Source organism: Prionailurus bengalensis, chromosome C1 (assembly GCF_016509475.1).
Source record: "Prionailurus bengalensis isolate Pbe53 chromosome C1, Fcat_Pben_1.1_paternal_pri, whole genome shotgun sequence".
NCBI lineage: Eukaryota > Metazoa > Chordata > Mammalia > Carnivora > Felidae > Prionailurus > Prionailurus bengalensis.
Window position 1 is genome coordinate 88,402,862 of NC_057345.1, and position 18,118 is coordinate 88,420,979.

General features: G+C 36.3%; 1 protein-coding gene across 11 annotated transcripts in view; it reads right to left on the reverse strand.

Moving 5' to 3' along the window:
- Window positions 1-18,118, reverse strand: part of COL11A1 (collagen type XI alpha 1 chain) — a 218,987-nt gene that overhangs the window by 188,886 nt on the left and 11,983 nt on the right. For all 11 annotated transcript variants that reach the window (XM_043575696.1, XM_043575701.1, XM_043575700.1 and 8 more), the window contains one exon: window positions 1,525-1,692. In XM_043575696.1, coding sequence (XP_043431631.1) covers window positions 1,525-1,692 — 168 coding nt within the window. The remainder of the gene's footprint in view (window positions 1-1,524; window positions 1,693-18,118) is intronic.

An 18,118-nucleotide genomic window follows, 5' to 3' on the forward strand; every position in this document is an offset into this window, starting at 1 on the left:
CTATTTTAATTTTTAATTCCAAAGTCAGAAAAATTGTGCATTGGCATTCTTTGTATTTGTGGATTGTTGCTTTTGTCCATCACAAAGGATTGCAAAACAAGAAATATTTGGGAAAGATCAATGAATTGATCAAAATAAATGTGTTTGCAAAAATACTTTAAAATGTCCATCCATGAAAAATATATTACCTTGTTTTGTAGTTAGTCCCTTGATTTCTAATTTTTCTATTGTTAGAAAATAGTTTTTTGTGAAAAGAGATAATTCAAATCCCTTCAGGTAGGGACAGTGGAGAGGATTATATGAAGAATTTAAATGATAAATTGTTTTGGGGTGCCTGGGTGGCTCAATCAGTTGAGCATCTGAATTCAGCTCAGGTCATGATCTCGCAGTTCGTGGGTTCGAGCCCCATGTCGGGCTCTGTGCTGACAGCTTGGAGCCTGAAGCCTGCTTCAGGTTCTGTGTCTCCCTCTCTCCACCCCTCCCATGCTCGTGTGCTCTTTCTTTGTCTCTCTGTCTCTCAAACATAAATAAACATTAAAAAAAAATAAACAATAAATTATTTCTGAGAGGATTCCAAAGCACTAAAAAGAAACACTTGATAGTATAGTGAATATTGGCTTTGGCAACAGACAAGACCTGGATTAAATCAAGAGCCCTCGTAATGTGGACAAGTCCAAGAACCTGAGTGAAACTCTATTTCCTCTTCCATCAAATAAGGATGGGAACACTCAATTCAGTACAGTTGTAAGAAAAAAATAACTGATGTGTGCAACAGCAGACTTGTAACAAGTTACTGTTTTGACTATGTGACACTCAGAAATTGTCAGCTCATTACTCAACTCCCTTTCCCTACATTATCTTGATTGCAGATAATTAGTGTTATCAGGTTAATCAATACTTTCATGGAAAGAAATAATATTCACCAGGTATTTTTCAATACCATTACAAAAACTTTCCAGGTAAAGGTTTACAAACTCTCTAAACCCAGATCTCCTTATAACTGTGACATGGGGCTTTTACTCTATTTAAGAGAAGAACAGGATCCCAAAATAATACTGAATTATCTGTTTTATAATATATTCTAAAGAAGTATTTCTTTCAACAGAAACTTAAATTAATTTCATAAAGACACTCACTAAGTATGTCTAAATCCACATGCCCATTCAAGCCACATGGGTAGTCATTATGGGTAAAACTGCCATGTTATCCAGTGAATAAATTCTATAGGATTATGCAGAAATGAGCTAGATATAATGTTGTTTTCAATTTTTATCATCTGGAAATAAAATGATAAATTATTAAATTTTCAAATAAACATATCTTCTGTGATTGTGTTGAATTAAAACTGGCAATTATTAAATCATCAGTTATTTCCATTAAGTCACCTTAGTGACCACAACGTATTCAGTGTCCTATATAGGAAAGAATTATATCTGCCCCAATAATTGTGCATTATACAGCATGATAAAAAGATACAAAATAATTAGCAAAGTAGTGACAGTTCTAGTAATAAAGTGAACATACCTGAAAATAATTGTTTTGTTGGAGCACTGAGTTGTGCTTGCTTTGAAACTCTGTAAGCAGTATCCGAACCTTTTGAATTCTTTCTGTTTGTGCAAAAGCCCGTTGTTTTTGATATTCCCTCTGGAGAATTGTGAAAATCTAGAGCTTTTAGTACATCGACTGGAGCAGCTGAAAAATAAATTAAAGGCAAAAAAAAAATTGAACAAATAATCTAGCATAAAAATGAGTATTTTTAAAAGAGAAAACTGTTTATTATTCTACTCTCAAATCTGTCACTTAACACATCTCCCTGTTATCTGGGTAGGAGACTGAGAAGTGGGGCAGCAGGTAAAATATAAACTAAAAAATTCTCAATGCAAAATATCTCAAATCAAGAATATATTTGTGGAAAAGCAAACAGAAGATATTCATATTTTGGGGGGGATAAGCAGATTTGGAATTGAATATATAAAATATTTGTTACCTGGTATATATTATGTATTTAATATATAATAGAATATATGTAAATTTACAATCTGATGCATCTCCATTACAATTTATAAAGTCTTTAATCATTCTAAGTAATTTCACTATCTGGAGTTAAAGTGAAGGCCAGCATCTGGACATATTCCATTAATTTCTAATAGATTTACTATTCAACTATTTATAAGCTACATAAAGGTGATTTTCATGGTTCAAATTCACAATGAACATTATACATAATGATTGCAAAATGTGCAGTTACTAAGCCATATTGTACACACAAAGTTAAAAGTTGTTAAAAAGAATAGGTAACAAAACATGCCTATATTCTATTGACTTTTTGTCTTTATTCAAAAATAAAAATATTCAGAGAAGGCTATGTGTTGGCCAATGTATTACTGAGCATGTCTGAGACATAAGTCCTTACTGCAAGTATATAGGTTCTAGTTCAGAAGTAAAAGAGATCACTTCTACCAATAGAAGTGAACCAATATTATTGATTTGAAAAGTTTTGATGTCAGGTAAAAAAACAAAACAAAACAAAACAGAATTTCTATCAAATTTCAAAATATGCTAGGATTTATAAATATACTGTTTCTGGAAGGACTTAATGAGAATGGGAATGGGACTGATTTTAGAATCAGAAAATATCATCACAATTCATCACGATCCATAAAGAGTGACCTGTAACGGGGTGTTGTTCTTTGAAAATTATGATTTCAGAGTGCCTGAGTGGCTCAGTCAGTTAAGCAACCAACTCTTGATTTTGGATCAGGTCATGATCTCACAGTTTGTGGTTTTGGGTCCCATGTCAGGCTCTGCAATGACAGCACAGAGCCAGCTTGGGATTCTTTCTCTCTCTCTCTCTCTCTCTCTCTCTCTCTCTCTCTCTCTCTGCCCCTCCCCTATTTGTGCATGGGCATACTCTCTCTCTCTCTCTCTCTCAAAATAAATAAACTTTAGGAAACTCTAAAAAATAAAATTATTATTTTTAACTATTTTTTTTATAATAACCACCAGTTCATTACAGAATACATGAATGAATGAATGAGTGCTTGTGAGCACTGTATACTTGGTCATTTCCTTAGTTAATTAAATTTTAGGGGCACTTACTTCCACATGTACAAATATATGTGGATGAAGGTTTATATAATTTTCCTTTTAGAGTATAACAAGTGTAATTTCCTTTAACAATACTCTGTATACCTATTTTATCAAGCCTCTGAGTGAAAATCAACATACTATCCACTATAGGGCACATTCTTCCAAATTATTAAAAAAGAAGAGAAAAACATTCTCTTTATGGAAATCAGACAATTCAAAGGGATCATCGACTCTACCAAATATGACACTCTCTAGTTTAGCCTTGGAATACTTAAAAGAATAACAGCATTCAAGAACATTTTTGCTGTAGTCCTGCTTGTGATGGTCAATTATTTTAGGCCCATAGGGATACTGGACGTTCTTAACTTTCTTTTCTCTTATCATAAAGTAAAAAAGAAAGTTATAATATTTTTAAATTTTTAATAATTTCTATTTTTTGAGGGAGGGAGCATGCAAGTGGGAGATGGGGCAGAGGGACAGGAAGAGAGAATCTTAAACAGGTCACATGCTCAGCACAGAGCCCGATGCAGGGCTTGATCCCACAACCCTGGGATCATGATCTGAGCTGAAACCAAGAGTTGAGACTCTTTAACAATTGAGCCACCCAGGCGCCCAAGAAAGTAGTAATTTTTAATAGCTTTCATGTCTAGAAAGCCTAATATGTGCCAGTCACTAAGCTAAGCTCTTTACAGACTTTTCAGAGCATATGTTCTTATCCCTACTGTGCAGATGAAGGAATTGAGAGCCAGAAAGCAGACTAAGGATACTCCTGAGATCTGGGCAAACATCAAATCTAGGCTCTTTCCACTTCACCACCTTCATTGCTCTACCCCATAAATAAAAACTCTGTAAAAGAAAGTTAAAACATAAATATAAATATACAATTATCTTGAGACAGTTAATTGATTCCTGATGTTTATATTTGTTTTAAATTGAACTCAATTTATGTTTCAGGGTCTAAATTCCTCTTAAAGAGACTATTTATAAAATTCATAGCATCTTATCTGCTTATTGTGTCTTATCTTCTTGCTCTGAGGCCATTAGCAAAAGTACATCTGAATAGGGTAAAGACTCAAGGACAGACATGAACACAGCTATGAAGGCTGTAATTCTATGAAGAAAATGATGCAGTCCCATGGTCATGGTCCCAATTGCTTATGGGCAAATAATAACTAAAATAAACTGCACATGCCACCTCTCCAAAATATCTTTCCACAGGATGATATTTTCCAAGAGTACAGATTTTGTCACACGTGCTTCTTCCTACTTTGAAATAGTGTGATAAAAACACATTCCCTCTACAGGATTCAAAATAAGAGCTCTATTTTTAAAGCCTCACAAAATTCTTTATAGAGACACATTATATGAAATAATTCATTCTTCAAAAATCAATTAAAAATAGCGACAAGTAAAAACCTAGATTTCAACTAGGTTTTTTTTTTTTTTGTTTTTCTAAAAAGGCATATCAAGGGGCACCTGGGTAGCTCAATTGGTCAAGCGTCCCACTTTGGCTCAGGTCATGATCTCAAGGTTAGTAGGTTCAGTACAGAGCCCACTTAGGATCTTCTGTCTCACTCTCTCTCTGCTCCTCCCCTCCCATAACTAAACATTTTAAAAAATAAAATAAAGATAAAAAGGCATATCAAGTTACAAAAAATGTAAAACCTGGTTAATCAAGTTTTAAAGTTTTTCCCTTCAAGCAAACTAAATAATAAATTAAGCCACTTTGAAATCTGCCTGCTATTTGATTTCATAATCATAGCATTTAACAAATTCTCATAATAAGAATTCCATGGTTTTATACATACACACATACACATATACATATACACACACAGCGAAATGCTTCTTCATATTTTATTAACTGAATTGCAATTGTTTAAAGATTAAAAGCAGTAATTTGTTATAGCTTAACTTGATATATCTAAAAAAGCAAAATTTCCATTTTCAAAGCAATTCTTAAATGCCCTTTTTATTGGAATTGTTTTCTTGTTGCCAATAGCTGATGCCATAGATCATGATTAGAATTTCAGATGTACCCAATCAGCACAATATTTTGTTAAACAATGTTTTTCCTGCCTTTTATTGTATACTGTCGCAGTCTATTAAATGGGAGAATAAGATATCAGAGCCCAGTGCATTACTACAATAGCCATTTAACTGGTTTCCATGTCTTTTCTAATCATTCTACATACCACAACTTGAGTAAGTTTCCAAAACACCAGGCTTTATGTCACTCTGCTGCTTAAATTCCTTCAGGGAACCCAGTAACTTCTGGATGGTATGCACAGAACTTGCATATAAAATCCTGAAGATCTGAACACATCCATTTGTCCTGCCTGTACCACCCCTAGTGTGGTATGCACCTCCATCATTTGTTTTTTTGGTTTTTTTCATTGTCATTTCCCCTAACTCCTTCCTCATTCAGCACTGTAGCTATACTGAACTCAGACTGGCCAGAACCCCTCATCTTCTTTCTCCTACCTCTGGGCCCTTGAACCCCATTTCCCCTGTCTGAAACACTTAGCTTCACCTGAGGAATACCTAGGATATAAGTGATGTGTAATCTGCTCCAGAAAGCATTTCCTATCTCCCAAAACTCATTTAGATATATGCTTACCTCTATTACAGCACTTTTCACCCTTGGTTTTAATTTTTGCCTATACTTAATTTTTTTTTTTTTTTTACTAAAACTAGAAAAGAACAGATATGTATACACACACATACACACACGTACATGAGCTCTATAAAATACTGGCTGAGTATGAAACACGATAATGTGAAAATACATAGAAGCAACTTTCTCTGAAGTCCACAGGGCTCTCTTGTCTTGAAACAAAAAATTTGAGGGCCTACGATGTCTTTTAACATCCCGACTCATTCATTGATTAGTCTGTCCCAAGTCTTTAATCCTTTCCCTCTGTTGCCTTCAGTGTCCACATGGATTACTGATGTAAAGGCTCACAATGCTTTGGTTGTTTCATCTCTAATTAATTCCTCCTCTAAACTTCACACACTCCCATGACCAGTAAGGAGTAGATGACAGCAATACATAGTGTTGAAGAACTGGGATTGCTCTGAATCCCACCCCTGGCACTTAGCATATGTGTGATTTGGACTCAGTATTTAACTGCTTTGTCCTCAGTTTCTATATCCGTAAAATGAAAATAATAAAAATATTTACCTAAGTTTGTGAGCTGGCATTTGTGACAATGTCTTAGCACAGCAGCAGGAAAAATTATGCCTGTGGGATAAGACCTTTCTGACTATTTTTGCAAAGGTACATGACATAAGAATGTTTTTTTTACATGGCTAAAAAAATTAAAAGAAGCATAATTTTGTGGCACAGGGGAATTATACGAAATTTAAATTGCAGCATCTACAAATAAGAATTTTATAATACTATAGCTACACCCAATCACTTATATGCTGTCCATAGCTGCTTTTGCCCTACAAGAGTTGTATAGCTGTGATAGAGACTGTATAGCTAACAGTAGCTGAAATATCTACCATGTGGTCCTTTTTTTTTTAATTTTTTTTTCAACGTTTATTTATTTTTGGGACAGAGAGAGACAGAGCATGAAAGGGGGAGGGGCAGAGAGAGAGGGAGACACAGAATCGGAAATAGGCTCCAGGCTCCCAGCCATCAGCCCAGAGCCCGACGCGGGGCTCGAACTCACAAACCGCGAGATCGTGACCTGGCTGAAGTCGGACGCTTAACCGACTGCGCCACCCAGGTGCCCCTCTACCATGTGGTCCTTTTAAGCTGAGTCCTAAAGGATGGGTAAAAGTTTATAAGCCAAGAGGAGGGTGACAGAAATATCAGATATGCAACACAGATACAAGACAGCATAGAGTACAAGGAAATGAAACTACTCATAGTTGCCTGACAAGACATCAGCACTGAATAAATTTAAATGTCCAAATTTTCCCTGGGTGTATCATGGCTGCTGAGGACCTCTTGAGAAAAATCAGATATCCACCATGGATATTAAGAGCTACAATCTCCAAAGGAAACATCCACACTAACTCCTATCTACTTCTCCTACCCCAAATGTTATGATCCAGCTGAAATAAACTTCTCTTAGCTTCTAGAATATATTGTGCTCCCTTTCTGGGGATTTATTTTTTCAATCCTTCCTAAATTGGCTAAGGATAATTGTTTTTCAACCCTAGCTGTGATTAGAATTTCCTAGAGAACTTTTAAAACATAAGAATGCCTAGGTACTACATAAGAACTTATAACTAGAATGACTAGGTGAAGCAGGAGGCAGGGAGGGCAGGCATTAATGTTTTAAAAGTTTCCCAGATTAATCTAATGGGTAGCCAGGATTAAAGCCAGGTGGACTGAGACCTAATCAACCTTTTGATCTCCACCTAATCACTACTTCCTTCAGGAAATCATTACTTATCTCTCCCAGGCTTGGTTATATGACCCACTCACATGATCTCAAGTACCCTATACTCCCCTTGGATAACTCCACACTCTATTTTGTTTGCTTGCTTAATTATCTCATTTTCACTCAGGCACAGGGTATGTCTAAACTCCCTGTTACAAACTCATACCACCTAATTTCCCTCTCTCTCTCTGCTAAACTTATAATTTATTGTTTGATGTCTGCTTCCCCTAAACCCTCTGACAGCAAACATCAGCACTATAGATGTTCACTATAGTATTCATAAATAACATAGCAGCTGACACATAGTAAGTAATCAATAAAAGTACATTTAATGAATGAATGAATAAATGAATGACTGAGCAGCTACATCCTGCCTTAGAGCTAAAGTTTCTTTCCCACCAGTCTGAGAAGGAACATGAAGAGGGTTGGAAATGGCCTTTACAAACAGCACCTTGAAGTGCTTTCCAAATCAGATTGTTTCCATTTTATTCAAGTGTGGCAAGAACACAGTTCTCAAGTGGCCTTTGTAAAGTAGGTGCTTTCCCACTTCTAGGGAATCACTTACCTTACCTTGTACCTCACATCACAGGCCACATATCAGACATATTATAGGATAAATAAAAATAAAACAAAACACAGAAAGAGTTATAAACTATCTCCCATCCAGTCATGGAATGCTTTGCTGCTTTAGATAAATATCAAAACACCAGAAGTGCTACTGTTTATGTGGTGGTGGAATGCAGGGTTGACAAAAGAAAAGTCAGAGTCAAGTGACTAGTATTATAATTTAACACCAATACACTTCTCTACATCAGAATCACAAGAGCTCTTAATAAAGAGTCTAAAAGGTAGGATATGACGGGTGAATAGGCAACAGTTAATAACTTAGCTTCTAAGGCTGGAACTGCCCAACTTCTAATCCAAGTTTTTCCAACATCTAGTTCGATGTCTGGTCCAAGAATTTATTATCCCTGTGACTTTGGGTAACATACTTATGCCTCTAAGACTTAATTTCTCTAATTTAGCCTCATTTTGAGAATTAAATAGGATAAAGCATTTTAATCTCTGATGATAAGGTCTAACACATAGTAAGTCCTAAATAAAAATAGTATCTGAGGAAGAGCCAAGATGGCAGAACAGCATGGAAGATTTTTGTGTCTCGCATCCATGAAATACAGCCAGACCAACACTAAAATATCCTACACAGAGAAATGATTGGAGGATTAACACAACAATCTGCACAACCTGAACCACAGAATTCAGCAGGTACGTGGCATGGAGAGGTGAACTTGGGGAAAAAGAAGCCGGCAGAGGGCAGGGAGCCACTTTTGCAGGCGGAGAGAAGACGGAGACTGGTGGGGGGAGGAACAGAATACGAGAAAAGCACCCCTTCCCAAAAGGAGCTGGAGAGAAAGTAGAAAATTGGAAACAGCCGCAGGGACTAAACTACAAAGGGAGAAAGGAGAAAGAAGACGGTTTAAATTCCATTAAGACAGTAAACGAGGGGAGTGGAAACTCTGCAACTCCACAGCTCCATACCTGGTGGTGCTCTGGTGGGAAGGGTGAATCCCCAGGAACAGATTGGGGTCCGGGAGGTTCTTGGGCCACATGGGGAAAAGAGGTTCCACTGTTGGAAGGACTTTTGGTAGAGACTGTTGAAGCCACCTGGTTCCAGCAGACCCCAGAAAATGGCCACATTTGCTGGTGCTGGAAACAAGGTCTTTAAGGGTGAAGCCTGGTGCCAGATGTATGTTGTGATTTTCTATAGTCCCTGAAACGCTGCTGCTACACTATCTCGTGAACTTTTTCTGGGGAGGGCTGGCACCTGGCCACAGTCTCGGGGCACTGGCAGCAGCAGGGTCCCACAAGCGTTCCTGGGTGCAGCCGACATTCAGCCATTGCTTGGTGAGACCCACAGAGGGGCGGAACGGGTCAGAGCCGCAGTCCTTCAGAATTAAGGGGCCAGGGAAAACAGCCGCATCTGAGACAAAACTAGAGAGAGAGGTACTGCCTGGGGCTTTGTCACAGACAGTGAAGAAGCAGGGACTGGACGAAAGCTGAAGACAGAGGACTGGTGCATGATTGCTGATCCAGGAGAACAGACTGGGTAGCTGGCTGGCACCATTTTCACCACTTCCGCGCATGTGCATATACACCTATGAGCCCCACAACAATCCACCGCAGTAGGCTAGCAGCGCCATCTAGTGGAGAATGGAGCCATTACAATGAGCCCCACCCAACTGGGCCAACCTTGCTCTTCAAGAACACAAGTCTCACCACCTACTTAGTTTATGGACTATAAAGAGCTACACAGTTGGCCTTTTAGGGGAAAATGAAGTAATTTCAGTCCTATTTCAATCTGTTAGCAGGTACATCTATTCAATTTTCTTTCTTTTTCACTTTTACACTACTTTTTTCCTTCAATACAGAAAGAGAAAAAATTAATTTTTATATTCAATTTCTATTAAAAACTTTTTCTTTATTTTTTCTTAATTTTTTTTGCTTTTATGTAACTTTTTCAAATTCTATTTTACTTCTATCACTTTATCGTAGTCTACTACAGTTTATTCACTCTTTCAAATTTTCAAACGATTTCCATTTTTTCTCTTTTTTCTTTTTCTTTTCTATTCTTTTCCTTGAAAATAGAACAAGAAAATACTCATTTTTATTTTTAATTTATATTAAAATATTTTCCTTTATTTTTCCTACTATATTCTTTACTTTTGTGTAAATTTTTTCAAATTCTCTTTTACTTCAATCATCTCATTTTAATCCCCTTCAGTGTATTCATTTTTCGAATTCTCAACCAATTTCCTTTTTTTTCCCCCTTTTTTTTCTCTAATATGTCAAACAACTGTCAACACCCAGACAAAAACACACCTAGGATCTAGCATCATTTATTAGATTTGTGTGTGTGTGTATTTAATTTTTTTAATTTTATTATTTTTTTAATTTTAATTTCTTAATTTTAATTTTTTCTACTTCATTAATTCCTTTTCTCCTTTCAAAATGATGAAATGAAGGAATTCACCCCAAAAGAAAGAGCACAAAGAAACAACAGCCAGGGATTTAACCACCACAGATACAAGCAAGATGTCTGAACCAGAATTTAGAATCACGATAGTAAGAATACTAGCTGGAGTCAAAAATAGATTAGAATCCCTTTCTGCAGGATTAAAAGCAGTAAAAAATAGCCAGAATGAAATTAAAAATGCTATAACTGAACTGCAATCACGGATGGATGCAGCGGCAGCAGGGATGGATGAGGCAGAACAGAGAATCAGTGATATAGAGGACAAACTTATAGAGAATAATGAAGCAGAAAACAAGAGGGAGATGAAGAAAAAAGAGCACAAATTAAGAATTAGAGAAATCAGTGACTCATTAAAAAGGAACAACATCAGAATCATAGGGGTCCCAGAAGACAAAGAGAGAGAAACAAGGGTAGAAGGGTTATGTGAGCAAATCATGACAGAAAAGTTTCCCAACCTGGGGAAAGACACAGACATCAAAGTCCAGGAAGCACAGAGGACCCCCATTAGATTCAACAAAAACTGACCATCAACAAGGCATAGTCCAATTCACAAAATACTCAGGCAAGGTGAGAATCATGGAAGCAGCAAGGGAAAAAAGTCCCTAACATACAAGATAAGACAGATCAGGTTTGCAGCAGACTTATCCACAGAAACTTGGCAGGCCAGAGGAGTGGCAGGATATATTCCATGCGCTAAATCATAAAAATATGCAGCCAAGAATTCTTTATCCAGCAAGGTTGTCATTCAAAATAGAAGGAGAGATAAAAAATTTCCCAGGCACACAAAAATTAAAGGAGTTTGTGACCACTAAACCAGCCTTACAAGAAATGTTAAGGGAGACTCTCTGAATATTCATATATATAGATGGAGAACGATCTATCATGCTAATGGTCAACAAAAGAAAGCTGGAGTAACCGTACTTATATCAGACAATCTAGACTTTAAAATAAAGTCTGTAGACTGTAGACTGTAAAATAAAGTCTGTAGACTTTAAAATAAAGACTGTATCAAGAGATGCAGAAGGGCACTATATCATAATCAAGGGGTCTGTCCACCAAGAAGACCTAACAATTGTAAATATTTATGGGCCAAATGTGGAGGCACCCAAATATATAAAACAATTAATCACAAACAAAGAAACTCATAGACAGTAATACCATAATAGCAGGAGACTTCAACACCCCACTCACAGCAAGGGACAGATCACCTAATCAAAAAATCAACAGGCAAACAATGGCTTTGAATGACACACTGGATCAGATGGACTTAACAGATATATTCAGAACATTTCATCCTAAAGCAGCAGAATATACATTCTTCTCCAGTGCACATGGAATGTTCTCCAGAATAGACCATATACTGGGACACAAATCAGCCCTCAACAAGTACAAGAAGAACGAGATAATACCATGCATATTTTCAGACCACAATGCTATGAAACTCAAAATCAACCACAAGAAAAAAATTTGGAAAGGTAACAAATACTTGGAGACTGAAGAACATCCTAGTAAAGAATGAATGGGTTAACCAAGCAGTTAAAGAGGAATTTAAAAGGTATATGGAAGTCAATGAAAATGATAACACCACAACCCAAAACCTCTGGGATGCAGCAAAGGCGGTCATAAGAGGAAAATATATAGCAATCCAGGCCTTCCTAAAGAAAGAAGAAAGATCTCGGATACACAACCTAACCTTATGCCTTAAGGAGCTGGAAAAAGAACAGCAAATAAAATCCAAAACCAGCAGAAGACAGGAAATAATAAAGATTAGAGCAGAAATTAATGCTATCAAAACCAAACAAACAAACAAACAAAAAAAAAAAACCAAAACAGTAGAACAGTAGAACAGGTTAATGAAACCAGAAGCTGGTTCTTTGAAAGAAGTAACAAAATTGATAAACCACTAGCCAGTTTGATCAAAAAGGAAAAGAAAAGGATCCAAATAAATAAAATCAAGAATGAGAGAGGAGAGATAATAACGAACACAGCAGAAATACAAACAATAATAAGAGACTATTATGAGCAATTATATATATGCCAATAAAATGGGCCATCTGGAAGAAATGGACAAATTCCTAGAAACATATACACTACCAAAACTGAAACAAGAAGAAATGGAAAATTTGAACAGACCCATAACCAGTAAGGAAATCAAATTAGTAATCAAAAATCTGCCAAAACACAAGAGTCCACGGCCAGATGGCTTTCCAGGGGAATTCTACCAAACAATTAAGGATGAGTTAACACCTATTCTCTTGAAGCTGTTCCAAAAAATAGAAATGGAAGGAAAACTTCCAAACTCTTTCTGTGATGCCAGCATTACCTTGGATCCAAAACCAGACAGAGACCCCACTGAAAAGGAGAACTATAGACCAATTTCCCTGATGAACATGGATGCAAAAGTCCTCAACAAGATATTATCCAACCAACTCCAACAATACATTTAAAAAAATCATTCACCACGACCAAGTTGGATTTATACCTGGGATGCAGGACTGGTTCAATATCTGCAAAACAATTAACATGATTCATCACATCAATAAAAGAAAGGACAAGAACCATAGGATCCTCTCAATAGATGCAGAGAAAGCATTTGACAAAATACAACATCCTTTCTTGATAAAAACCCTCAAGAAAGTAGGGATAGAAGGAGCATACCTCAAGATCATGAGCCATATATGAAGGACCCAACATGAATCTCATCCTCAATGGGGAAAAACTGACAGCTTTCCCCCTAAGGTCAGGAACAAGGCAGGGATGCCCACTCTCCCACTGTTATTCAACTTAGTATTGGAAGTCTTAGCCTCTGCAATCAGACAACACAAAGAAATAAAAGGCATCCAAATTGGCCACGAGGAGGTCAAACTTTCACTCTTCGCAGATGACATGATACTCTATATGGAAAACCCAAAAGATTCCACAAAAAACTGCTAGAATTGAAATCATGAATTCAGCAATGTTGCAGGATATAAAATCAATGCACAGAAATCGGTTGCATTCCTATACACCAACAATGAATTGACAGAAAGGGAAAGCAAGTAACTGAACCCATTCACAGTTGCACAAAATAACCATAAAATACCTAGGAATAAATCTAACCAAAGAGGTGGAAAATCTATACGCTGAAACTATAGACAGCTTATGAAAGAAATTGAAGACACCAAAAAATGGAAAAAGATTCCATGCTCCTGGATAGGAAGAACAATACTGTTAAAATGTTGATACTACCCAAATCAATCTACATATTCAATGCAATCTCTATCAAAATAACACCAGCATTCTTCACTGAGCTAGAACAAATAATCCTAAAAATGTGTGGAACCAGAAAAGATCCCGAATAGCCACAGCAATCTTGAAAAAGAAAACCAAAGCAGAAGGCATCACAATCCCAGACTTCAAGCTGTACTAGAAAGCTGTAATCAAAACAGTATGGTACTGGCACATGAACATTCAGATCAATGGAACAGAGTAGAGAACCCAGAAATTGACCCACAAATGTATGGGCAGCTAATCTCTGACAAAGCAGGAAAGAATATCCAGTGGAATAAAGACAGTCTCTTCAGCAAGTGGTGCTGGGAAAACTGGACAGCAACATGCAGAAGAATGAACCTGGACCACTTTCTTGAACCTTGCACAAAAACTAAAAATGGATGAAAGACCTAAATGTAAGACAGGAAGCCATCAAAATCCTTGAGGAGAAAGCAGGCAAAAACTTGTTTGATCTTGGCCACAGAAACTTCTTACTCAACATATCTCCGGGGACAAGGGAAACAAAAGCAAAAATGAACTATTGGGACCTCATCAAAATAAAAAGCTTCTGCACAGCGAAAGAAACAATCAGCAAAACTAAAAGGTAACCCACAGAATGGGAGAAGATATTTGCAAATGACATATCAGATAAAGGTTTAGTATCCAAAATCTATAAAAAACCTATCAAACTCGACATCCAAAAAACAAAAAATCCAGTGAAGAAATGGGCAAAAGACATGAATAGACACTTCTCCAAAGAAGACATCCAGATGGCCAACTGACACATGAAATAATGCTCAACATCACTCATCATCAGGCAAATGCAAATCAAAACCACAATGAGATACCACCTTACACCTGTCAGAATGACTAACATTAACAGCTAAGGCAAAAACAGATGTTGGAAAGGATTCAGAGAAAGAGGATATCTTTTGCATTGCTGGTGGGAATGCAAGCTGGTGCAGCCACTCTGGAAAAGAGTATGAAGCTTCCTCAAAAAATTAAAAATAGAACTACCCTACGACCCAACAATTGCACTAGTAGGTATTTATCCAAGGGATACATGTATGCTGTTTCGAAGGGACACATGCACCCCCATGTTTATAGCAGCACTATCAACAATAGCCAAAGTGTGGAAAGAGTCCAAATGTCCATCAAATGGATGAATGGATAAAGAAGATGTGGTATATATATATACAATGGAGTATTACTCAGCAGTCAGAAAGAATGAAATCTTGCCATTTGCAACTACGTGGATTGAACTGAAGGGTATTATGTTAAGTGAAATTAGTCAGAGAAAGACAAAAATCATATGACTTCAATCATATGAGGAGTTTAAGAGACAAAACAGATGAAGATAAGGAAAGGGAAACAAAAATAATATAAAAACAGGGAGGGGGACAAAACAGAAGAAACTCATAAATATGGAGAACAAACTGAGGGTTGCTGGAGGAGCTGTGGGAGGGTGGATGAGCTAAATGGGTGAGGGGCACTAAGGAATCTACCCTGAAATCATTGTTGCACCATATGCTAACTAATTTGGATGTAAATTTAAAAATAAATAAATAAATAAATAAACTAGTAAAAAATTTTTAAAAATTATTTAAAAATATAAAATAAATAAATAATAAAAATAAAAAATAATATCTAAAAGCACTATGTCCTTAAATATTCAACTTTTTTCAACATCTTTTATAGTTCATGTGAGCACCACCCATATTTCCCCAGAGTTAGAATTCTCTTGATTCCTGCTATCCATTTCTCCTGACCACTTTGGGAAATCTCCTTACAAAAGAATAGAAGACTGAACAGGTTTCCATCTCTAAAGGTCCATCAGATATCATCCAGGAAGTTCCCTGACAGCTTATGCAATCAAATGAGTTTGAATCTGTATTTTCATGTTCACATTTCCATTATTGCTCTATAGCATAAACAGACATTAATACACTATCATTGGCATTTTCCCCTTTCAATAATTTCTTTTTGTATTGCAGAACTGTAAGTTAAATACAGCAACTGTGATGTGAGTTATTTAGTAAAAGGTTTGTTAACTAAAATTTAAATTAAAAAATAAATTAAATAATTACACAAGTTTAAAAAAAGTTTCAAAAACTAATATTTTAATGTCTGTCTTCTGATACTATTTCTACATTTATATCAACACATATATGCTACATACCAACCTTGTATTGCAAACAAACATGAAGTATTAGAAAATAAAACATATTGACCTAAATTTTCCCATATTAAAAAACATAGGTTTGGAAGTTCATCTTTAAGTGACTCTGTGGCACAAATAATGTCAACAGAAATTACATAAATTTCCTATGTCCCAACATATGTCTTTGTACCTGAAATGATCAGATTTTTTTTCTGTATTCTATAATATAATATTTGTACTATAAAATGGGATAAGTAACTGAATACATTAATAAATTGCAAGCTTCTAAGATTTTGGTTGTAGAGCTTACACCTAAATACGCCTGGGTATGGGAAGTGTTTAGAGTTCCTTTTATCCCCAAGAGATTCTATAATAAACTTAAATGTTTTGTCCTTTTAAACCTATATTTAGAGAGAGTATATGTCCCTACAGAAAAAAAAATGAATAAAATTAATATAAGTATCTCAAGGCTCAAGTTTTTGTTGGGCTTCTTGGAAAAACTGTATCATTGCTATTCAAACAAAGAATAGCATTAAATTGATAATGACATGAACAAAGACACATATAAAAGAGTAGCCTGTAGTTTTAGGAATTTTGAAGTTAATTTCATCAAAACCAGGCACCTAAAAAGACTAATGGTAATACCATTTCAGAAAACAGAAACCCAACAATCAAATGTAAATGTACTTCTTTACATTCTTACGAAAATACCAGCTTAAAAAATCAGTTACACAGTGAAATTCAAAATTGGATAGGCCAGGGTAAAAGAAATACATAGTGAAATATTCTGAAGAAGAAGTAATGGAAAAAGTGTGACTCCCACCACAATCCATTGTACTCACATCCCACTATGGACTGTTCATTCTAATTCTGACCTACTCGGTGGCTGAAAGAAATGCATAAATCGCAGGATCCTAGCCTCGATTTAGCACTGATTCGAAATAACAAATAAATTTGCTTTGAATAACAGAATGTATGTTCATTTCCTTAACAACATTTAACATATTTATATGTAGTGTCTTTTAGGTCTTCACCTGCAAATATCACCCATCTACTTTCTAAGTAACCACAAGTCCCACATTATTGCTCTGTTAAACCAGGGAAACAAAATACAAACTCCCATTACCGTTTGATGCAATTATAGTCTCTTAAAACAACTGGATCAATGTGCATGGTGTCCATCAAATAAGTAAAATGATTTACCAAGCAGATTTTTTTTATTTTAATTTTTTCTTTTATTTGAGAGAGATAGTGTGTGCATGAGCAGGGGAGAGGAGTGGAGAGGGAGAGAGAGAGAGAGAGAGAGAGAGAGAGAGAGAGAGAGAGAGAATCCTAAGCAGCCGCCACCCTCAGCACAGAACCCAACAACATGCTTGATCCCATGATCCTGGGATCATGACCTAAGCAGAAATCAAGAGTCAGCCACTCAACTGACTGAGCCACCCAGGAGCCCCTACCAAGTGGAATTGAAGTGTCACATTGACTATGTCTGAAAATATGTAAAATAAAATTAAAAACTATGGAAATTATTTGGATAAGAATGGCTTAGATGCTATCCAAATAGTTTAAGACAACATTTGTACTCCTTGTACTCCAAAAATAACTAATTCTACATTTTGTATAGGGTCTTAAAATAAAATCTCTACCTTTAATTTAAATAAGTCATTACTTTTTATAAATGACAAATAGATTCATAGGAGAAAAATAAATCGGTAAATGAAGGTTGAGGAGGCATGGATGTTAATATCAAGTAAGAAAGGTAGAAAGGCCTCAAATTAGATGATGTCTGAGCAAAGTCTAGCAAGGCCGAAGAGGCTCCTCTGTCCTGATATTTTGACAGAAGAGCATTCTAAGCAAAAGGAATAACAAGTACAAAGAACCTGATGTAGGAGTTGCCCCAAATGGGAGGAGTTGGAGGAAATGCAAGGAGACAATTATGTCTTCAGCAAAGAAAATAAAAGCGGTCAGAGAAGTAAGGGTGAAGCAGGTTGGAGGCAGGTTGTATCGGTCCTGGGATGTTCATGGAGTTTAGATTTTATTCCAAGTTAAGATGGAAACCTACTGGAAGTTAAGGGGAAGAGAGGAATAACCTGAATGAGTTCATTTTCCAGACCACTGTGGCTGTTGTGTTGAGAACCGACTACAGAGGGCACTACAGTGGAACAGACTGTATAGAGAGCAGAC